This window comes from Primulina eburnea, chromosome 1 (genome assembly GCF_022965805.1).
Source record: "Primulina eburnea isolate SZY01 chromosome 1, ASM2296580v1, whole genome shotgun sequence".
NCBI lineage: Eukaryota > Viridiplantae > Streptophyta > Magnoliopsida > Lamiales > Gesneriaceae > Primulina > Primulina eburnea.
Genome location: NC_133101.1, coordinates 20627609 through 20651651, shown reverse-complemented (window position 1 = coordinate 20651651; position 24043 = coordinate 20627609). Strand labels below are relative to the sequence as shown.

Below are 24043 nucleotides of genomic sequence, written 5' to 3'. Positions count from 1 at the left end.
TCAAAACATTTTATGTATATTTCAAATACCAAAATATTGTATACCAAGTGTTTGATAAAAATGCTTCAACCAAAATATTTTTTACTCATTCAACTTACATATATTTTAAATATTTTACAAAATATTTAATCGATTTATACGAAAGATTATTTGAGTGTCTTCCGCTTAGTTTGAAAATCAAACTCGATTTAATTTATCAATGCTCAATATTTCAAGAGTTGAGCTATTTTTACTCAACGATTATCTCAAATCGATCCTGTCATATTGGGAACGTGAAATTTTATTAATTTAAAAAGATTATAATTTATCAAGTATTAAACTATAGATGTTTTACTGTATGAAGTTTTCATGTACAAAGATTGTTGATATAAATGGAAGCCAACACAACATTATATTAGATGCTGAAGAAATCGCTTTTGGAAAAAAAAACAAAAACTTTTGTTAGACGGTCTCATCCATTCGTATTTAGTGAGACGAATATCTTATTTGAGTTATCCATGAAAATTATTATTTTTTATTGTGAATATCGGTAGAGTTGACCTGTTTCACAGAGAAAGATTCGTGAGACTGTCTCACAAGAGACCTACTCAAAAAAGAAAAGAAGAATAATAATTAAGAAAGAGAAGGTTGCAAAACCAAATCCACTCCATTAATTTGGATCATGTATCCCAACCAAACTTTATCCAAATGGGCCATCTGCACAGCACAGATCTGGTTGAATTGGCCATCTGCACCGCACAAAAAAATTCGATCTTTCCCACCAAATGGGCTCCGAGATCCTTGGAATTTCGCCATTTGCATCTTCTAGAACGCTCGTTCTCCATCCGACCTCTCCCATCTCAAGATTTATACCAAGATCAGCATACCAAGTTACCAGTTTCAACAGATATCACTCCACCCATTTTCTATTCACGAAGCCCCTTGGATATTACGTCGTTTCATCTGGTGGGTTTTGTGGCTTGAGCTTTAATCGGTGCAGGAGAGAGTTCAGAGGCGGAGTTGTGGCTATGGCGGCTTCCGGGCCTGTGCAGAAATCCGAGGAGGAGTGGCGTGCAATTCTTTCGCCGGAGCAGTTTCGGATTCTCAGAGAGAAAGGCACCGAGTGAGTTGGATTCCGTGGCTGCTTGGGATAACTGTTGTTTTCCTCCTCCGAACACTGAATATCCCTTCATGAACTGATAATTTGGTGATGATTTTATTACTTTAGTTGTTGGGAATCTGTGAACTTAATAATTTTTCTTTTTGGTGTGAAATGGGATGGAAGTTTTTCACAATCATAATGATAACAAGGAATGGAAGGGAATAAAAGCAATTCAATCCATAAAAAAAATCAAGCTCAAGGTCTGCGTCCATGGCCAAACTTTTGAAGTTGAATTTTGCTTTTGTTCTCTCTTAATTGTCTCAAAACAACTCCCATTTATATTTCTCAGAAGTTATACTACAAGTAAGCAGTAATCTTTATGATTCACATATATATTTATTGCAGTTCTGATAATCCTGAATCGAGTTTATGACAATCATGTCAAAGATCAAATCTTTTTGACCTGTCCTAGTGTATCAACTGGTGTCACTACTGAATCGAGTTTATGACAATCATGTCAAAGATCAAATCTTTTTTGACCTATCTTAGTGTATCAACAGGTGTCACTAGCTTTATTTGGAGTAGAAAGTTTTTTTCTTTGTCAATGGGTGCCCACGTGAGGACGGTCCTGGCAGTAGCTTCAGTTGAGCCTACCACAACATTTCATCTCGTCTCTGCCAATTACCATTCACTGTAGTCAAGGCAGAAAGCTTGAAATCTCCTTAATATTGCTTGGTAACAGTTATATGTTGCAAAGTCAGTCAATCTGCTTATCTGTTGAGAAATGATGACAGCTTCCGAAATTCTTGATTGGTTTAATCATGAGGCTCAAATTTTTATTCCTAGACCTTTTCTTTCAAAGAAAATGCAAGGGAAGGGTGAATTTGGGTGCTAGTGTGCCAGATATTCTAGCACGTTTAAGCGGTGATGAAGCTGGTTTTTGCCTCAGTTAGCTGAAATTCACATTTATTGATGTTTTTAGTGCGTTAGTGGGAGAGAATTCAACACCAATTGTACTTGATTTTACTCAGTTTTTTATTCCCCTCTTGTCTGAACCTGAAGGGAAGCTGACATTAATACTCATCATGAAGTACCATAGCTTCAATCTTGTTTTGCTCATTTCAAGGATATGTTATGAAGTAAAGGGTTGAATTACTATTTTCTGAAGTTTGAACCACATGTCACCGATATCTACGACATTTACTTGTGCACACAAATGCTAACAGGTATCCAGGTACTGGGATTTATGACAAGTTCTATGAAGAGGGTGTATACCAGTGTGCAGGGTGTGGAACAGCTCTGTACAAGTCCACAACCAAATTTAATTCCGGTTGTGGTTGGCCAGCATTCTTCGAGGGTCTCCCTGGAGCCATAAACCGATATGTAGGTTCCTCTTTTTGTCCATTCATTCCATTTTTCCATACCTTTTGTGCATCTTAGTAAAAGCAGGTTACATTTGCATCGTGCGTATGATCAAACAGCCTGATCCTGACGGAAGGAGGGTAGAAATCACATGCGCAGCTTGTGGGGGACACCTCGGGCATGTTTTCAAAGGTGAAGGATTCGGTACACCCACTGATGAGCGTCATTGCGTCAATAGTGTGTCCCTAAAGTTTACTCCAGGAAATTCTGATTCGCCTTCGTAAAGGGCGCATTACGTGCTCGTCCGAACACACTGATAATTGTGCAAACTGAGTAATAAACTAAACTTCTGCTGCTTTGGGACATAACTTTATGTAACTGGATCATGTTAGAGCAAAAAGGTTGTGTGTTTTTGGTTATGCCTTGGTGCATTAGATGGTTGTGATAATTTCATTGATGCAAAATTGTTCTTCCAGACGTTCTCGGGTTTTGATAGGGCGTTGCTCAGTGTTAATGACCCATAATCAACAAACCTTGGTCAAATGTTTTTTCGATTTATGATCTTCGTTTATTAGTATTTATTTATGAAAAATATCACATTTCACGATCTTTGTTAAATATATAATTCTGAATTCTTCCTTTAATTTATCCTTAATTTTCAAGTGTTTTCCGTAAAATCTAGTTAGTTATAATGATATGAAAATTGGAAGTGATGGGTTTCTGTTGGTTTTTATGCTTGATTAAAAGGTAATAATATTAATAATAATAAGAAATTAAAAGTGGGAAATATGGATTATTTATCAAAATTTTATGATAAATTCAATACAGAATTTTATAATATAATAATAAAATTCAATATATTGTTATATTTTTTTAACATTATTAATCAAAATGATAATATGATGTTGGTTGCAATATCGTTTTAGAAAATAAGATAAGATAAGAGAGGACATTTATTTAATTATTTATTATTGTTGTATTAAAAATAAAATTAAAACCTTGACCGCTTTTTCATTAATAAATCTGGAAACTTTGACTAATGGATTATTTCTCTAGGCTAAATAATTTTGTCCGAAAGCAAACGTCTAGTATATCTATTTTTCTTATTTTATTTTTATTTTTTGGCAAAATAACCTTCAAATACCTAAAAAAATAAATGCGAAAAATTGTATATTAAAAATCATAGTCAAATAAAATATTAAATTTTAATATTTATTTGATAATATATCTGTAATATTATTTTGGAAGTGCAATTTGATGCTATATATTTTTTTATTTTCAAAATATCGATATTAAATCATTCATGCGATGAAAATATTATATAATTTGTCTGATATAAAAGCAAGAAATAAAGATTATAATAAAATAAAATGCCCCCCCTTTTTTTAAAAATTCTAAAAAAAAATATGGGTAAATTTTCTTATTCGCACGCCTCTCCTTTGAGAGCCCCGTGACTGTGAGTGGTTCGGCATCATTAATTTGCACATCACTTCACGAAATCATCCAAAACTTCTTTTTTGATCCTACGACCGTTGAGATAAATGTCTGCGCATGCACAAAACGTTCCAAATTTCAATGGCCTAAACGTGTGGCTCTACTCCTACTATTCCTATTTGCACTCTCCGATACATTTTCTTGATGAAATCCCATTTTTGTTTAAGCCAAAAGTCAATCTTTTGTAACAAATTTAGTTTTTTTTAATGGTTTATATGTTTGGCAGCGTAAAATTTCGTTTTCTTGAATGTCAATATGTTGGAAGCAGTGGCGTGTTATTACAACCCCAGGGTAAGCTTCTGGTATGCATTATGAATGGCTGAAAAGTGAAAATTTGGGGAAAAGTGCAGAGCAATCACTTGTGAATGATTATCTTGGATTCTAGTTTAGTTGGTAGCTGGATCTTGATATGTCTTTGTGTTCTCGTCTAATAGATTCATTTTATTTTAGGTACTAAGATAATTTGAAGCATTAAAATGAGGCCTTGAGGGTGTCATTCTTGGATAAGTTACTTGTAGATACCAGTGTTCCATTTTAGGCACTATCTTAATTTGAAGGAATAAATTGAGGTGCTATTCTGGCAATTGAATATTTGTGAAATACCATCTTTGTAGTGCCTATGATTGGGCTAGTTTATTATGTTATCTTCTGGGAAAAATATGGAGTTTGATGGTTTTCTATTAATGATAGTAGAATTTTCAGGGTGGATCTTGCAGGGAATTTAACAAAATTATGTGGTTTGAGCAATATCAAGAAACTTATAAGTTAATGTTTAATCTAATTTTAATTTCAAGGAAATTTGGAAAAAAAAAAACTATCAATGTTATGTAACTCTATCAAGAAATACTTGTTCTTGAAACTTCCTTCAGATTTGGTGTAAAAGAAACCGTAAACAACAACTTTTGACAGCTCCGAACTGTTTGACATTTCATTTTTATATAAATGTTTTTTCCAACTTATTTCTTATCATTGTTTTTGGATGAAGAAAGACAAGCTCATAATACCCTGCATCATTTGTGTGACGCAGGGAAGTGACATCGTTTTCCAGGCCAGAATTAAAAGTATATCTTTTGTCCCACGTCAACGCTCGCAAAATCTCAATGTCTCTTGTTCTTGTAGTCAATTAGCACAGAAGCCATTATTTTCATCAATACATCACAGGATAAATTATAACCTTCTGTACAAAAAACACAATGTTTTCAAGATTACTCCTTTATCATCTTTTCGACGCGGAGAAGGATTTTGCTTTCCTGTATACAGACACATCAAAAAGGTCAAATTCCGGATACACTCATCACTTGATGTTGCCAATGCTGTTGATGTCATCAATGATTTGGGCATGGACACTCTGACATTCCTAGCAGTGACTGTATTGGTGGTTCCTTCTTTCAAAAAAATCAAAGCTAGTCCTGTAAGTTGACTTTCAGCTCGAAATCTTGAAATGGCGATCTTGTATCTTCAGACGTTCACACATTTCATGAAATATGTTGGTCAAAGTTGAAATGCGTCAATTTCTATATAAAGATACAAATTCTTCAAGGTTGAAATTGAACTAGACTCTATGAGGTACAGAAATAAATGCCTGTGACATTTTATGAACACGACATGTCTATAACCCTATTGGCTACACTTGGGTACGTACTTGTGGATTCATACGTACTTGTGGATTCATACCTTTTATGGAAACTATCTGATTCCATAATTTAAAGAACAGTCATAATGCTGAATAAGAGTTGTCATTTTTTGGTGATTAGTAGTTTCATAGTGGAAAAATTAAATTAACAGGGTGCTAATTGTTGTATTTTGCTACAGATACTAGGTTTCTTCTTCGCAGGGATTGTGCTCAATCAACTCGGCCTCATAAGAAATCTCATCGATGTTAAAATTTTATCTGAATGGGGGATTCTCTTCTTGGTGAGTTCAATAATATTTTTTCCCCTTACATAAGAGATTGGTCTGAAAACTATCCCGGTGGCTCGTTTAAATCAGAGAAATCATTTATTTTTCATTATTGGCACTGAAGCTCGGTGAGGGTGTTTGGATCTGTTTCTATACTAATCCATCTTGTTGTCACGATGTTGCTTTATCTATGTTACTGTAGTTATACTTTAACGTGGTGTAATTATTGAACTGAGAATGAATTAGGTTGAGCTGTCTGATTGTCTTTTAACAGAGAGATGAGTTTTCATTCTCGCTGCTCTTTCAGTAGGCTGCCACAACAGTCCACTCATTCTCACTTTTACAATTTGATGATTGTGTGTTAAGAAACTTTTGAAATATGTTTATGCAATTCTGGGAAGTTAGCTTAGGACTAATGGGCTCAGACTAGAGTTACTTTGACTAGGTGTAAAATACTGGATCAAAACTTGTAGCAGTTAAATGGTTAAGCTTGAAAATTTGTTTCGGAGCACAAGGAGGCAACAACAGAGGTTTCAAAGCTTAGAGACACATACAGCTTTTGTTACTTCTAGCTAACGGTGTACAGTTTGTTTGAAAAATTTTGGAACTGTATATATAGACTGTTGGTAGCACAAGTGGAATGTGACAACCGGTTGATTACACTGGAAGGTCACAAATTTTGTTGTATTTTGTTTATGAGTGTTGAATTGTAGAGTATTACTGGTAGTCGACTGGTATTTGAATTTTTTCAAATGTAAAGTTATTATAAATTTTCATTGCTTTATTATATTTTGAAGTCAGTTTTCTAAGCTGTTTAGGCCTTTTACTTTGCATTGTCAAATTTATTATTCCAACTTAAAAATGTTATCTGATGTTTTCAACTAACAGATGTTTCTTGCAGTTATTTGAGATGGGTTTGGAGCTCTCACTTGATCGCTTGAGAGCTCTTGCGAAGTTTGCATTTGGCCTGGGGCTAACTCAGGTATGCTTTCACAGCAATTCTAGCATGATGTTCAGGGTGTGGAAATGTGGTTCTAAACATTCAAATAATTAAAATAATGGACTAGGCTGTAGTTCTTTATTTTCATTTAAGTAGTAACACTTGTTCATGCAAATATATCATAGTGTATGTTTGGACTTTCTAGGGAACATCAGAACATAAGAAGGTTATGGACTTCTTGAGCTTAAAAGTTCCGATGCTTAATGTGAATCTTGTCAAAGAGGCTAGACTCCACCCTGCATATCTGTTTTCCACCTGAATGTTTTAGCTGTGCATCAACTACTGCACATTTAGGTGCAGCCACTTGATTACTTTCTTATCAAATATTGTAAAATATCCACTGTGTCATTGACCTTTCACTTTAGCAACCACTTATTAAAGTCTGCCCTGGTGCCTATCTGCTTGCACTTTATCGTCAATCAGGAACATGTATTCTGCGCCAAGTCCTTCCTCAATCCACAGTTCTGCACACATTTCTGCCCCAGCACATTTTTCCATCATGATGCTCATTCTGTTTTCTTATGTTCATCACGTGCAATGGTAGTTATTTTCTTATCCTTGCTGAAGAGCGATAATTCATTCACTGGCCTGGGATCTGGCTACAATCTATTTTTGTATCCCCAGTTATGATTCTTCACGCGGATGTGGCTACCATGAAGAGTATACTCAGAGACTCACTTAGCGACCAAATGTTCATCCCCAAAGATCCCTTTTCTTGTGTGGGACAATGCTTTTCTCTTTTGACTAATAAAACCTCAATACCATATTTTGGATTTTTTTCACATGATCACATCTCTCACATCCTAACCCTTTCAGCTGTAATATTGGACAAATGCTAATAAAATTTGTATAACTCAGTATTTTTTATGGTTTTTCTCCATTGAAGGTTTTACTATCAACTCTAGCATTCACGGCATTTGAGCTTCCTCCAAATGGTGCTGTCGGAACAAGAATTTTGGAGTTTCTGTTTCACTCGAGGCCTGATTTGGTAAGAATTTTTTTTTCCAGCCAACTGTTCTACTTGACAGTGTGCTGCTGTCTTAAAAGGGTGATCTTGGACTTATCTGTATTTTGCACTTTATATGCTAAATGAAAACAGGGAATTCAATCATGGTCGACAATTTTTTAAACGGTATTTCTAAAAATTACTGATACTGTTGTTTTTCTCCAGCTGTGGCAAGTTGATATTTATCTTATGTCAAATTGGCATTTGGCTGGATGACGTATTGGAAAAGATAAGAAAAAAATAGAGAGACAAAAACTGAATATTTCCTTCAAGGACAGTGGTATGGATAATTAGAGAGCAATTCTAGAACTAATTTTAGGAGCAGTGAGCAATTCTAGAAATATTTAGAATTATAAAATAAGAATAAATTAAAAATTTTCTAATACTCCTGATTTATGCATGTTCCTAATATATGAAAAAAAGAAAAGAAAATGGCTAACAATCCTTTAATTGTCTCATGGAACAAATATTTCTTCTTTAGCATCCTCGAGACCTGCCATGTGCAAGGAAGCAGTTCTTTTATATATTTTGCTTTTGACTCACAGTTTATGATTCCATTCTTCATAATAGTTTTCATATGATATATACTACCTAGAAGCCACCATCTATGTTTATGCAGTTCCTATTTTAATATTCCCAGGTGAATTACTAACTACAGGTGCAACCTGTTACAGTTGTCGTGCATATTGTGATTACTGATCTGTCAACAGTCGATTATTGTATGTCAACAGTCGATTATTGTAACCTCATGCGTTGATGTCTTTTCTATGTATTAGACATACAATGAGAGTTAAGGACTGAGATTTCCTGATGTCTTGATTTATTATTATGTCATGTTTTTATTTGTATATTTGTTATTATTTTTTAAGTCACTGGTTTGTCTTGTCTTCTGTTGGGCCTGCAATAGAGTTGTCAAAAATTGTAGGTCAATATTCGAAGTGTTGATGAAGCTGTGGTAATTGGTGCTGCACTTTCGTTGTCGTCTTCAGCCTTTGTTCTTCAGGTATTTCAGCTTAAAAATTGATTAGAGAAAAGGATCATTTTTTGTATTCAGCCACTTGTACAAGTGCACATTACTCTCTAAAAGATGCCAGATTTTTCTCTAATATTTCATGTCCTTTTTAATCTCCATTTTATACATCTAATCTAAGCTGTTTAACTTATGAGGTGGTAGTGCGTGCATGGAACTTTTATTTGAGTATCTTTAGAACCTTTATCATGCATAAAACTATATTACATGCAAACTAATTCATCATGCAATAATTTGATTCCTGTGTCAAAAAGAAATGTTACGATAGTATGATTGTCAAGTCTTGAGGTACCAGTTAGTAATCATTAGTTCATAAAAAATATGACGTTTATAAACGGCTGTATTGCATGTTTAAAATTCTAGATATTCTTTTATAAAGAACTAATTATCTAAGGTATGATTAAAATACACTAGTACTTGATTAAAATTTAAACCATTAGAACTCATATGTTTGTCAACAATTCCTTGGCCAAAACAATTATTTGTACACATCACCGTTTTGTCTATCATGTAAACACATATGCTTTTTATTGTTTATAATTGATAGTGTGATCTTTACTACACAATAATCATTAATAAGCTATCATAATGGCATTTTGAAACATATTTCCTGGTTCTAAATCCTAACACCAAGATGTAATACAATCATTTTCTTGAAGTAGTTAGCTTTCTTATCAAGGAGTTATTGAGCATGCTAATAGTTTTGTATCATGTGCTAAAACTTATTTTAACTCTCCTCATTTTGAAAACTTTTCAATTTACTTATAATGATGGTGGTGCATTGGGGACTGTGGACTGTAATAAGCTCAAGTTTAATCTGTATGCGTTTTAACTCTCCTCATTTTGAAGACTTTTCGATCGTGTTTCTTTACTAATAATGATGGCGGTGTATTGGGGACTGACTGTAATATGCTCAAGTTTAATCTGTACGCATTTTAGGGGATATGGCTGTATCAGATTGCTTTTGTTCAATATAATTTTTGTCTGTGATTCTCTCAGCATCTGTAATATTAGGAAATGAAGAGACTATTCCGATTTTGATACGACATGGGTTGAATCTTTTTGGATGGTTTAGTACCACCATATATGCCTCTTGGGTGACATTATTCTTTCATGTGATATATAGCTTCTCGCAGAGAAAGGAGAACTTCCAACTAAATTTGGGTCGGCAACACTGGGCATACTTTTATTCCAGGTTCTCTATTTCATTTTCTTTATCCCTTGTTTCATGTATTTTCTAAATATTTCTTATCATGCTCTTGCTTTCCCTTTTTTTCCCCTGAACTGGCTGGGTTGGTCTTACTCAATTCTTCATAACATGTGAAGTCTGTTGCCCTTTTTTTGGTCATACTACGCATATTTGTAGGATATTGCAGTTGTCCCCCTTCTCGTTGTATTGCCGGTGTTGGAAAGCCAGGTAGTTTAAATACTTATTCTTCCAAGCATCCTAACGTTGTTGCTACTCCACTTATACTGGCACTTCAATATGTATAATCTGCAGAATTTCGCGCAAGAAAGTATTTGGCCAATGCTAGCTGAAGCAAGTTTGAAAGCTTTAGGTGGACTAGGTCTGCTTTCTCTAGGAGGAAAATATTTTCTGAGGCGGGTTTTTGAGGTCTGCATTAGTGTTGTTTGAGGAGAATAAATTTTCAGATGCATTTTTGTATATGCTGTGGTTGTTGAATCTTGGTTGTTGATTGCAGGTTGTTGCGGATACTAGAAGTTCAGAAGCTTTCGTTGCTCTCTGCTTGCTGACTGTTTCTGGGACATCACTTATAACACAAAAATTGGGCTTCAGTGACACGGTTTGATTTCGTTCTTTTGTAAACTGTTGGATAAGACTGATATAAACATAGTTGTCAAGTTGAATATTTCAAATTTTGTTTCGGGTATATATGTTAACATTTTGATAGATTCTGAGACAAGGTAGATGTAAACACATTATTTTATTTTGCACCAAATTTTTATAAATAATTCTGAACCTTATAGGTAGATGTGATTATGATTTTGGTGGAGAGGTTTGTGCAATTTGGTCTCGAAGCATGGGAAATAGATGTATTGTTCATATATTCATTTGCAGCTAGGAGCTTTTCTAGCTGGGGCCCTTCTAGCAGAAACAAACTTCCGCACACAAATTGAAGCTGACATTAGGCCATTTAGAGGATTACTTCTTGGGTTATTTTTTGTGACGACTGGGACTTCTATCGACACACAGGTATTTATTTATCTTGTCAGTTTTCACCAGCTTAGATTTTGTCGTTACATTCTCGAGCAAAGGATCGTGTAATAGGTTGATTGATGGGGAAATCTGAAGATTCCAGATTTCCCTTCTTCTTATTAGATTTTCTACCCTTGTGACCAACTGTATAAAATGTGCTGAGGCTCGATTTGAGAGAACCTCAAGATCTCAACACTTTTGTTTGGAAAATATTTGATAACTTTTAGTCAAGGCAAGATGAACATAAATACAAAAGAGTCCTAGATAACCAAACCCTAAAGAAGATAAACATCAAATCTGAAAAGCAAAGCCAATCCTAAATGCCAAGTCCTATCAAAATTCAAAATAAATTGATACGTGAAAATCCAAATCCTTGAGCTTGAAACGGCCATGGTTGTTGCCTCTGGTAAACTTGGATTCCTGGACTTCCTCGCTTTCCTGGATTGTTGCCGTGCTTGTGACATCACCCACCCCTTGACTACGGTGGTTGTCCGCAAACAAAAAGACAGGAAACACTGCACGAATAATGAAGTATCTTCCCAAGAAGCTTCAGCTGGTGATAAACCGTGCCAATGGATCAGCAATTCCATCCTGCCGTTGTGAACATGCTGGTCAAGGATCACCTAAGGAGTAGGAAGGGTCTCGCCTGGATGGAGAGAGGGAAGCGTGGGCTCACTGGACTCAATCCCATGGAAAGGCTTCAGGAACAAAATATGGAAGTTTGGATGCATTTTGGTGGACTCCAGAAGTTCCCGCTTATAAGAGACTGAACCAACACGTGCCAACACCTTATAAGGCCCATAGAACCTGGGAGATAACTTTCGATTAGCTCGGGCGGACAAACTCAGATGGCGGTAAGGCTGAAGTTTCAATAAAACCAAATCATCCAAATCAAAGTGCACCTCCCGGTGGTTGCTGTCGTATTGCACTTTCATATGGTTTTGTGCATGCAACAACTGATACCTTACATCTTGCAGCACCTTATCCCGAAAGAGTAACCATGATCCACAGCCTCGAGGCGAGCGATACCTGGGTAATATGATAGCATTTGAGGTGGCTGTTGGCTGAAGAAGACCTCAAAATGTGAAGCCCACAAAAAGAGTGAAAGCTCGTATTGTAGCAATATTCAACCGAAGCAAGCCACTCCACCCACTTCTTCAGGTAGACATTTCTAAAACTCTATTAACAACCTCTGTTTGCCAATCCGCTTGTGGGTGGTAAGAAGAACTGGAACAAAGCTTGGAACCTTGCAACCGAAAAAACTCCTTCCAAAAAGAACTCATAAAAGTAACATCCCTATCGCTGATGGGATTCGGGCAGCCTGTGCAGTTTATATGCATTGTCAAGGAATATTCTTGCCACCGAAACAGCCGTATAAAGTTGTGATAGAGCAATAAAATGTGCATATTTGGAGAATCGTTCAACGACGACGAAGAGCACATTTTCCCATGAGAAGAGGGAAGACCTTCGACAAAAACACTCGAAATATCCTCTCAAACCTGATGTGGGATAGGTAGGGGTTGCAGGAGCCCCGACGGCTGAAGTTGTTCAACATTATTCCGTTGGCAAACAAGGCAAGTGGCGATGAAGTTCATCACATGCTGCCACGTACCTGCCTAGTTGAAATCATGAGCCACCTCTGTAAAGTTTTGATACCCATCATGGCATGAATTGTGGACAAAAGCTGTAATACGAGTTATCAAAGGCGAAAGCTTTTGCAGAAAAATCCGATTTTTATACAACAAAAGTCCCTCTGTACAAGAGACCGGAAAATTATTGTGGTTCGGCCATAAAGGTCTATATCAACGACACAATGTCCAGAGGGTTATCTATATTAATCCTCTTAATTTAGAATGCATTTGTCACTTAATATCAAATCTGATGCCAAAATATATTCTTTAACAACTACCTTTACCTTTGCATAATCTTTTTCTCAAATGTTATTTTCATCACGCTTTTGTCCTTTAGAAAGCTGATAACATGTTTTACTATTGTACTTGTTTTGTGCAGCTTCTTATCCGAGAATGGCCAAATGTATTTTCACTCTTGGCGGGGTTGATAATAATCAAGACATTGATTATAACAGCAATAGGTCCACGAGTTGGATTAACTCTCCAAGAGAGTGTAAGGATAGGTTTGCTTCTTTCCCAGGGAGGTGAATTTGGATTTGTTGTTTTCTCTTTAGCAAACAGGTTTGTGACTTTTCTTGCTTGAGTGCAATGTTCTTTATTTGGGTTTCCTATTACAGGCTAACTTTTATATACTTTCATAGGCTTGGTGTGCTGCCACTAGAGCTGAATAAACTTCTCATAATTGTTGTTGTTCTGTCTATGGCACTGACCCCTCTACTCAATGAAGTAGGAAGAAAGGCAGCTGATTTTATTGGTGAAAAGTTTGAAAATGAGAGTGTAAGTCTCTGAAACGCGTTGAATTTTATATATAGCAACAATAGAGGATGGGGCTAAATTATAAAATGTATACCTGTTAGGCTGGTTCAGAAATGGAAGGAGAGCAGAAAAATATAGTAATTTGATTAATGAACGAAAATGAAATAAGACATATAAGATAACTTTTCCCAGAGTAAGTCTCTGTGTACTCCCTAGCACTAGCTAGTAATCTAAAATGGAATATTCTCAATCAATAATCAACTTCCTCTCTCCCTTCTCTAATATACTATCTGCTCACCCCTTTCCCACTTAATTCACTCTTGGGCCTTAGTTCTTTTATATAGTATAATGGGCTTTGATTTAATATCATAATCCCTAGCAACACCACAATAATTAACATGGTTCAATTAGCTAGCGAAGTTAATTTGTACCTAAAATAACTATCTTGTGTTGTAAACATCCACACTGGCACAAAGTCTTGATGGAGAACGCTTGGTGGAATGATTAGCTAAAGGAGAGGCCACTTCTTTGTATCTTTCATTATTGCATCTTTAGGCAATCTACAAGGTGTGACATCCTGATCTGTGAATGCTAAGACAGCTTTGTTTTTCTCTGTTACTTCAATTTCTTAAAAAGCAAATCTATCTTAAATATTTAAATAATACTTTTGAGTTATTGACTGAAATATTATGATGATGCAGAAAACCGATGACTCAGTAAATTTTAATGCCAGCGAACCTATTGTTATTGTTGGATTTGGACGAAAAGCTCAGGTACAGCAGTTTATAAACTATTTGTTTAGCTGAACAGCATTAGTCAATTTTGATCGACAATTTCTCCTGTTCAAGGTTCTTGCCAATTTCTTGTCCACGCCATTGGCTTCTGGGATAGATGGTGTTGCAGGATGGCCTTATGTTGCTTTTGATCTTGACCCTTCCATTGTGAAGGTAAGTGTTAAGAAAATCACATGAGAATGAAAAATCAGTTTTTGCAAGGAATCAAAATGTTATGAAGGTTTAGGTGTAGTGCTTGCTTGTCTAGTTGTGTGTAGCATATTATTAATAGTGCTGGTAATATGGTGCTGTGGTCATAAAATCTTACAGCCCCCATGTCTTGAGAGAAAAAGATACCATAGTACATGGTCCTAGTGTTATGTTGTTTGTTTTTCGTTCGCAAGGGCACGATGTCAAGTTTTAGCATATGATAAGTAGAGTATCGTTCCTACAAAGAATGAATAATTGATATTACACTAAATTTATGAAACCAACCTGAACTTAATCCTATTTATAGCTTCGATGATGATAGGATATTCGATTACTAAAATTTTGCAAGAAACATATTATGGATTTGCAAACGAAGATCAACTAGAGAGAGAATTCTAGAGGTGCGATTTCGCTCGACTTTCCACCATGTTTAGTTTCTAACAGCATGTCCACTGCAAACTCTTCTAATTTATTAGCCAAGAATTTACAAAATGATCTATTCTTTTTCTCAAGTGATGAATAGAATTTAGTTATCTAATATCGATTTTAACATTCCTATTAACAATCAAATATTAAATAACATGAACAACACAATAATTCCTTCAAAGGCTTCAATGGAATTATAGACCTTCTGATTTGGTCATTCTTCAGTCCTTCCTTCTCTCTTTTCCTTCCATTTCTCAATGCCTTTCTTTGCCATTTATGCCACAAATATTTAGTTGTTGCCTAGTTTCCTACAAACGATAAAAACGACAACAAAATGCATAACACCGCTCAAGAAATAACAAAAATCTAAGTTAAATACATGCAATAGAAGTACAATAAATTTACTTATCAAATATCACAAACTTAGACTTTTGCTAGTCCGAAGCAAAACAAAATAAAACAAAAACAAAGAAATGGAAAATCAACGAATCAAAATACGAGAAAACAAAATAAAGTCGTGAAATACTGTGAAAGCAACAAGCCTCAGAGATCTAACGTTTAAATCTTCTATCGAGTGTTCATCAGTTTTCGCTCAAAATTTTGTATATGTGTGTGATATGCCAATCCTATACAACCAATCCAACACCCGGATATAATCACACTACTGATGAACTTCACAAACTCTTAAATTATGTGACGTAACTCACGTTTCTAACCATTTTCTTCCAAGTTCAATCCTTGCACAGATGAAAATGATTTTCCGGGTGAACATTGGGTTCAAAGTATCATCCAAATCAAGTCAAGTATACCCAACAATAATTCATTACATCATGACGTGTGTGTGTGTGTGATTTGATCAAGATCCATACTTATTGAGAGTGTCTCTCGAGCATCCATTGAAATAATTTGAAATAATGTAGGAAACGATTATTGGGGGAGGGAGGAATTTAGAGATTGAGGGTGATCTAGTGGTTGGTGATAAGTCGGGTATGTCGGGGATCAAAATCCATGAGGGTGATAAGGACAGTGGGGGGATGATGATATTGTCCGAATATGACAGCGGAAATGGGGATGTTTGGAGATGATGGGAGTACAAAGGGTGGAACTGGGGGACGAATTGAATAAAGATGGAATGCGTGCAAGGGGAGACAAGATGTTTCAATGAAGATTTTCTCTTGGAATATAAAAGGCGGAGGGTCGGCAACGAGGAGGGGATTCATTCGAGATATGCTACGCAAAGAGAAACCTGACTTAGTTATTCTACAAGAAACAAAAAAAAAAGTGGTTGGCAGAAGTTTTATGTCCAGTGTGTGGAAATCAAGGTTCGTTGAATGGGTTCATTTACCCTCAATTGGCAGATCCAGGTGTATTTGGGTTATGTGGGATCCAAGGGTGGTCTACATCAAGGAGAATATGACTGGGGAATTTACGGTTTCGGTATTGTATAGAAAAGGATAAAGAACTAGATAGCTGGTGGTTTACTGCAGCATATGGCCCATGCAAAGCGCAATTGAGACATAAGTTCTGGGTGAATTGGCAGGTTTGAGAGTTTTGTGTGGGGACAGGTGGTGTTTGGGAGGGGATTTTAATGCTGTGAGATATTTGACCGAGAAAATAAATAGTCATTCACAAACAACAAGTATGGCTTGTTTTGATATGCTGATACAAGAATTGGAATTGTGTGACCCCCCCATTATTGAATGAGAAATTTACATGGTCAAATTTGAGGGTGATACCCATTTGCAGCAGATTAGATAGATTCTTCTTTTTGGGAGGGTGGGTGGAATTATTTCCATATCATAGGCAATTTGTTTTGCCGCGCATTACATCGGATCATTTTCCAATTGTTTTGGAGACACATAAACTTAAATGGGGGCCTTGTCCATTCAGATTTGAGAACATATGGCTGAAACATAAGAGTTTTAAGGGAAATTTTTGACATGGTGGAATAGCCCACGACTTCAAGGCTGGGTGGGATATAAATTCACGAGAAAACTGAAGTCTATTAAGGATGAGATTAAATTATGGAACGAGGAGGAGTTTGGGAAGTTTGAGATGAGGGAGGCAGAACTGCGATACATGATTATTCGATTGGATGAAATGGAGAGTGAGGGGAGGGAGAATGCAGAAAGGGGTGGCTGAAAAAAAAGAAATAAAATGGGAGTTGGAAGAATTGGTGTGTCGACGAAACAGAATGTTATATCAAAAAGCAAAGATAAAATGGTTAAAAGAAGGAGATCACAATACCAAATTCTTCCATTCTTTACTAAATCACAGAAAAAGCGAGGCAATAATTAGTAAATTGGAAATGGATGATGGAGTGGTTAGAGGATGAAGGTCAAATAGTTAAAATCATTGTCGATTCCTTCCAAAAACTGTATAGTAACAGAGATGTGAGGGGATTTGGGATTGAAGGAGTGGAATGGAGGTCTATCGACGATGATATGAGGGTTCAGCTTGAACGACCATTCTTGGAAGAAGAGGTTAAGAAGGCGGTGTTCGAGTGTGACAGATGTAAAGCACCGGGGCCCAATGGTTATACTTTGGCACTTTATCAGGATTGTTGGGATATAGTCAAAGACGAGTTAATGAAGGTTTTTGCAGAATTTTATGAAGGGGGATCATAAACGGGATTACTAATGAATCGTATATATGTTTGATACCAAAGAAACATGACTCATTAAAGGTTACAGACTTCAGACCCATTAGCCTCACAACGAGCTTATACAAGATAATAGCAAAAGTGCTGGCTACAAGGATGAAAAAAGTGTTGTCACATACATTGTCAGAATCTCAAAATGCATTTATTGAGGGAAGACAAATATTGGACTGTTGTTTGATTGCGAATGAGTTCGTGGAAGAAGGGAAGAAGAAAAAGAAAAAAAGGTGGGTATTGAAAATTGATTTTGAAAAAGCGTATGACAATGTTGAATGGGATTTCGTTTTAGGGAAAAAGGGCTTCGGGTTGAGATGGAGAGGATGGATAAGAGGATGCATATCTAATGTCTCGTTTTCCATCATGATCAATGGGAGACCGAGAGGGAAATTTAAAGCATATAGAGGGCTTAGACAGGGAGATCCTTTATCACCATTTTTGTTCAATATGGTAGTGGACGTTTTGGGAAGCTTGATGGACAAAGCAAAGGAGGCGAACTTAATCCGAGGGTTTGAAGTGGGCCGAGAAAAGGTGGAAGTATCGCATATCCAGTTTGCGGATGATACATTGTTTTTTGTTAAAAGGGAGGAACACATAAGCTTTTTGGTGCAAGTAGTGAAGTCGTTTTGTGATATGTCAGGATTGAGGATCAATTGGGACAAGAGTGCTTTATTGGGTTTAAATCAAGAAGTTGAAAAGGAAGAGATAGCTCAGAGGATTGGTTGTCGCGGAGATCATTGGCCAATAAAATACGTGTCCTTTTGGGAATTTATCATGATTAAGATAACTAGAAAATTGGCAACTTAGAAAAAGGCTTTATTGTCCAAAGAGGGAAGAGTAACATTGATAGCTGCTGTATTGAATGCTTTGCCTGTATACTTCTTGTCCCTCTTCATGGTACCAAAAGGAGTAGCGGGGCCGGTGGAGAAAATAACGAGAGATTTTCTATGAAATGGAAATGAGGGTGAACAACATTGTCATATGGTTGGGTGAGAAAGGGTTTGTAGACCGAAAGACAAATGTGGCTTAGGTATCGAGAATATTTGTTTGAGAAATAAAGCGTTATCAGGAAAATGGTGGTGGAGGTTTAACGCTGAAAATGAGCCGTTGTGGAAAATAATAATAAAGAGTAAGTATGGGTTACAAGAAAATGGATGAGATGCGGGATCGGCTGCGAATGTCACGTTCAGATGTCCGTGGAAGTTCATCTCTAGATCTTACCCGACTTATCACCGACTACTGAGATTAGTGGTTGGAGGGGGTACAAAAGTCAGGTTTTGGGAGGATTTTTGGTGGGTGGATTTACCTTTCCGGGAATTGTTTCCTTCTTTATTTCAGATTTCTTCGGCTCATAATTTGCCTATATCTTATTTTGTTGCATTTGATACGTCGTCACTTGGTTTCTCTTGGGATTTGGATTTCCGAAGATCTCTCCGAGAGGAGGAGATCATTCAGTTGTCTTTGTTTTTAGGCATTTTGGAGAGGGTAAGATTGGTGGAAGGGGTCGAGGATTTTCGAGAGTGGGAGGGGATCCGTCCGGGAAGTTCACAGTCAAATCTTTTTTCCAATCGTTCTTTTCCGCAAATAATCGTGCCCAAGATTTCAAAATTTCCCATATAATTTGGAAAACTCCAATTCCGACAAAGATACAAATTTTCTCGTGGACGGCAATCCTAGGAAAATTACCGACATCCGAGATGATGCAAAAGAGATGGCCTAAATGTGCTTTCTGCCCCAACTAGTGCGTGTTGTGTCGTAAGGATTTGGAAACATAAGATCATATGCTCATTCATTGTAAGTTCACTAACGAATTGTGGGCTAGGGCTTTGGAAGAAATGAGACTGGTTTGGGTTGTGCCAAAAACAACACAAGATTTGTTTAATACGGATCTTGGACAAATGCTCGGCAAAAGAGGTAAAAATTTTTGGGGAGTGGTGATCCATGGAATTTGTTGGAAATCTGGTTAGAGAGAAATAGAAGAATTTTTGAAGAAGTGGAAGACAACACAGAGGAATGTTGGGAGAAAATCAAGATCAAAATAGCAAACTGGATTGGATCTAGTAAAGAGTTTCAGGGCTTATCGATACTTGATCTTCTACAAGATTGGACTTATGTGTATTGTTAATTGAATGCTTTTCTCTTCCTTGGTAGTGGACCACTAGTCCACTTCATGTAATGGAAACAATCACATATTAATAATATTATTATGTTTCTTATCGAAAAAAAAAAATAATCACAGGCCCAAACAATTTCAATAAATGCCTAAATCATGTCCGTGCTCATAAAAAACTACCTAGTATCAAGAGGCAGTCAGGCGGCACTATAGACAGCCTCATTGGTACATTTAATCCGTGGTAGAACAACTCGGTTTGCTCCCAGTCTTCAAAATTATGGGTTGGACATCTCCGTAGTAGTTCATTGTTGAGCTCCCAGGCTTCATATAACTGCTCCGAGTCTTGCTGCCAAAAAGTTGTGATCTCTATCTTCAATTGGGCGGACTTGGGTGGTGGGAAATATTTGGTCAGAAATTTCGAGGCGATATCCTCCCAAGTTGTGATGCTACTCAGATGCAAAGATTGTAGCCAGCTTCGTGCACTGTCCATAAGAGAAACTGGAACAGTTGTTATCTGATGGTGTCTTCAGTAACACCATGTATTTTGACAGTATCGGCGATCTCCAAGAAGGTATGCAGATGTAGATTAGGATCCTCAGAAGCCGAACACCGAAATTGATTTTGTTGTACAATATTTATCAATGCCGGTTCATCTCGAAATTGACCGCAGTGATGGTCTGACGAGCAATTGGAGTAATTAGTGTTGATAACTGGCCTAAAATGATCTCTGATTGGCACCAGGTTGTTATTTTCTTCCCCGTTCCCATTGTTCTTGTTCTTAGCCACTTGCCTCAATTCTTCTCCTCGCTTTTCTCAACGCTTTGACAATATTTTCTATCTCGGGATCGAAGAGTAGAAAATCAAAGCTTTGGTTTTCTGGCATAAACTGTATACACAGAGATGAATAAAATTAAAACGAGAAAATAGAAAAAAAAATTTGCTCTAGATCAAAATTAAGAGATGAATAAAATTAAAACGAGATAATAGAAAAAAAAATTTGCTCTAGATCAAAATTAAGACAAATTAGTAACAATTTAGTATAAATCAGATGAAATTCATTTCATGGCAACAGTGCCAAAAACTTGTTGCGTGATTTTAATTGCAAGCGCATAATGACAATTTTAGGATAAGTAAGTAGAGTATCGTTCCCACGAGAATAAATAATTGATATTTCACTAAATATATGAAACTAATTTGAGCTTAATCGTATTAGAGCTTCAATGATGATAGGATATTCGATTACTAAATTTTGCAAGAAACAGATTATGGATTTGCAAGTGAAGATCAATTAGAGAGAATTCTAGAGGTGCGATTTGCTCGACTTTCCACCATGTTCAATTTCTAACAGCATGTCCACCGCAAACTCTTCTAATTTATTAGCCAATAATTCATAAAATGGTCTATTCTCTTTCCCAAGTGATGAATAGAGTTTAATTATCTAATATCCATTCTAATATTCATATACAACACAATTTATTCCTTCAAAGGCTTCAATGGAATTATTGGCCTTCCGAACATTATAATAGCCACTGATGTATTTTCCTCTATCTTGTTCAAATTCTTCTTTCCCGAGTGATGAATCTAAACACAAATAATTCAACTTATGGTTAGTAAATTGAAAACATTAAATGAGGAAAACACAACTAAAATATACAATGAATTCCAATAACTATGTCAAAAGATCATAAACATGGTTTTCAGTCTCATTACGTCGTCCCTCTAGATGAGACAATTAGTTCATGATAAAATTCAAAAAATAACCAAACATGGTCTTGAAACAATTCACCAAAATGAAATCAATGATAAGGGAAGAAATAAAACAAAGATAGAAGAAGTGTTCTCCATCTTCGAATAGATGCAATCTCTGTCCTTGTGCCCAAATCTTCAGCCCTTCCTTCCTCTTTTCCTTCCATTTTTCAATGCCTTTCTTTGCCATTTATGCCACAAATATTTAGTTGTCGCCTAGTTTCCTACAAACGACAACAAAACGCATAACACCGCTCAAGAAATAACAAAAATCCAAGTTAAATACTTGCAACAGAAGTGCAGTAAACTGCAGTTATCATGTTACAACTACCGAAATCAACAAGAACGGAGAATAGAAGATTTAAGGCATAAGCTGAAATATAATTGCATATGTTGATAATATTTCTCAGATTTACCTCTCTACAAGGATTAAAACCCCTACCCTAGCAAAAGCTAGTTCAACTCTCAAAATATAGAATAATCGATGCCCAAACTCTAGCCAACTCCCTTCTTTTATATAATTTCCATTTCCTCTTCCCCAATTCACCGTTTCTAGAACTCTCTTCTACTTGATTCTTGACTAATCAGATACACTAAACTTAGGTTCCTAACTCCTAGCGATAATTTTAATGGAATCAGATCTTAGTTGTTCTTTTCTTGGGAAATGTTTCGAATTAATACTTGAAAAGTTGATTATGTTTGAATTTGCAGCATTTTCCCCTGAATCTTAAACATATTTGCTCCGTGTTCAAGACAAATTTATCTCATGATCTGGTTAAAAGTTTCTTTTTTGTTTTTACCATAATAGGCATCTAGAAAACTTGGTTTTCCAGTCCTTTATGGCGATGGCTCCTGTCCAGCAGTTTTGCAGTCTGCTGGTATCGGTTCCCCCAAAGCTGTGATGGTCATGTATACAGGGAAGAAGAAAACATCCGAGGCTGTTCAGAGGATTCGTCTCGCCTTCCCTGGGGTAAATTAGTCTGTATTTCAAACCATCCATTTTATTCTTACTCAAAAAAAAAAGCAACAATGGGAGTAGGTAGGCCAGAGCCAAAATATCGTACATATAAGCCAAAATATTTTAGGAAGTGGGAGGGGGAATTGGGGTTGATCTTGAATTTGGAACTACCGAAGGAACAGAATAGCCAATTTACTTGGTCATGTGTGGAAGGTGAAAAATAATCCATATTCTTAATTCTCTGTGGCTTGCTAATTAGTTATCTATTAATCATGAAGATTGGCATGTCACACAGAAATTTACTCGAAGGCGTTACCCAAGCTTATAGGTTTTGTTACGTTCTTAACATTTGGCATCACAGGTTCCTATATTTGCTTGGGCTCGGGACATGATGCACCTCTTAGATTTGAAGAAAGCGGGTGCAACTGATGCAATTCTTGAAAATGCAGAGGTATCCTGACCTCAATATTTAATAAGGAACGATTTAGAATGATAAAGTGTTCAGACTGGTTTTATTGATTTTTGCAGTCAAGTTTACAGCTGGGCTCTAAGCTTTTGAAGGGACTCGGTGTTATGTCTGATGATGTTAGCTTTCTGAGCCAGCTTGTACGAGATTCGATGGAATTACAAGCTCAAGACGCATTAGAAAGGACTAATGATCCAAAGGTGAATGTCATGAAGCCATTGCAGGTACTTAATCCCTTGAACACACATCACAGCTATCTTGCATATGCTCAAACTTCTAGAAGAAGTGGTTCTAACATGATATCAGAGGGCGGAGGTTTCAATTTCAGAACTAGTGTGCAAATCCCTTTTCTATTCGGTTGAATTTGTTTTTGGATCATTTTTCTAGGTTTTTCGAACAACTGATTGAAATCCATGCATATGCCGTAAATATTAAGTTCGAACATACATTCCCTGGTCTCCGACTTGTATGCTAAGGAGCATTTTAAGTGTAAAAGTTTACGGATCATCTCTCATAGCTTGAGCTTTTGGGAAATCTGGTTCTAAAAACACTCCTATTTTTTTTTAAATATTTTCCCCTTAAAACTTTGCAAGGATGGCAGCTTCTGATGTATTATTGTACTATTACTTTTGTATACAAGCTTAATCCACGAATTTTCAACGAGACTTGATTGTTTTTGAAAGGTGAGAGTGGTGGACTCAATGGGAGCACCTCTCTATTCTAATGAAGATGAACCACAGAGAGTTAAACGAACAAATGAAGACATCACGTTGGACTAACCCACGACTACAAATCAGTCTTAACAGCGAGCTTGACTTGAATGATGAAGAAGCTAAAGGCGTCTTGTACTGTGAAATTGATGCAGAAAACAATACGCAATCTCACGTCGACGGAGTTTACATGAAGAACCCAGTAGGTTTTACCAGTGAGGATACTTAGTGGTTTCTGAGGCATGTCTAAACGTGAAATCATTGATGTTCCCGTTCGAGGTGTGTTAACCAGTAATTAGGAGGAGGCTGGAAACACCAAATTTTGCTGAATTCAGTTATTTTTGTTTACCAAAATACATGGAAATCCTGCCTTAATCCAACGAAGTATTTTGATTCTGTTCATATCTGTTTAGGCAAAAACTTGTGTGAGACGGTCTCACGGGTCATATTTGTGAGACGAATCTCTTATTTGGGTCATCCATAAAAAAATATTACTTTTTATGCTAAG

The 24043-nt window shown here is 36.4% G+C and overlaps 2 protein-coding genes across 3 annotated transcripts; both read left to right on the top strand.

Moving 5' to 3' along the window:
* Window positions 1–691: 691 nt before the first annotated feature.
* On the top strand, window positions 692–2975 carry LOC140829011 (peptide methionine sulfoxide reductase B5-like). The gene is made up of 3 exons (XM_073191950.1): window positions 692–1102; window positions 2308–2464; window positions 2563–2975. The coding sequence occupies exons 1-3, from the start codon at window positions 765–767 to the stop codon at window positions 2725–2727; spliced, it is 660 nt and encodes a 219-aa protein (XP_073048051.1). The 5' UTR covers window positions 692–764; the 3' UTR covers window positions 2728–2975.
* Window positions 2976–3911: 936 nt separating this feature from the next.
* On the top strand, window positions 3912–23937 carry LOC140829000 (K(+) efflux antiporter 3, chloroplastic-like). 2 transcript variants are annotated; one of them, XM_073191938.1, is made up of 19 exons: window positions 3912–4239; window positions 4965–5348; window positions 5750–5851; window positions 6738–6818; window positions 7723–7824; window positions 8768–8845; window positions 9999–10067; window positions 10239–10289; window positions 10374–10487; window positions 10576–10677; window positions 10953–11087; window positions 13101–13282; window positions 13363–13498; window positions 14179–14250; window positions 14326–14424; window positions 22210–22371; window positions 22721–22810; window positions 22888–23025; window positions 23509–23937. In XM_073191938.1, the coding sequence occupies exons 1-19, from the start codon at window positions 4144–4146 to the stop codon at window positions 23602–23604; spliced, it is 2289 nt and encodes a 762-aa protein (XP_073048039.1). In that variant the 5' UTR covers window positions 3912–4143; the 3' UTR covers window positions 23605–23937. The 2 variants fall into 2 exon arrangements, with proteins under 2 accessions (XP_073048039.1, XP_073048031.1); XM_073191930.1 differs by having other exon boundaries at window positions 3913–4239; window positions 22888–23049.
* Window positions 23938–24043: the final 106 nt, after the last annotated feature.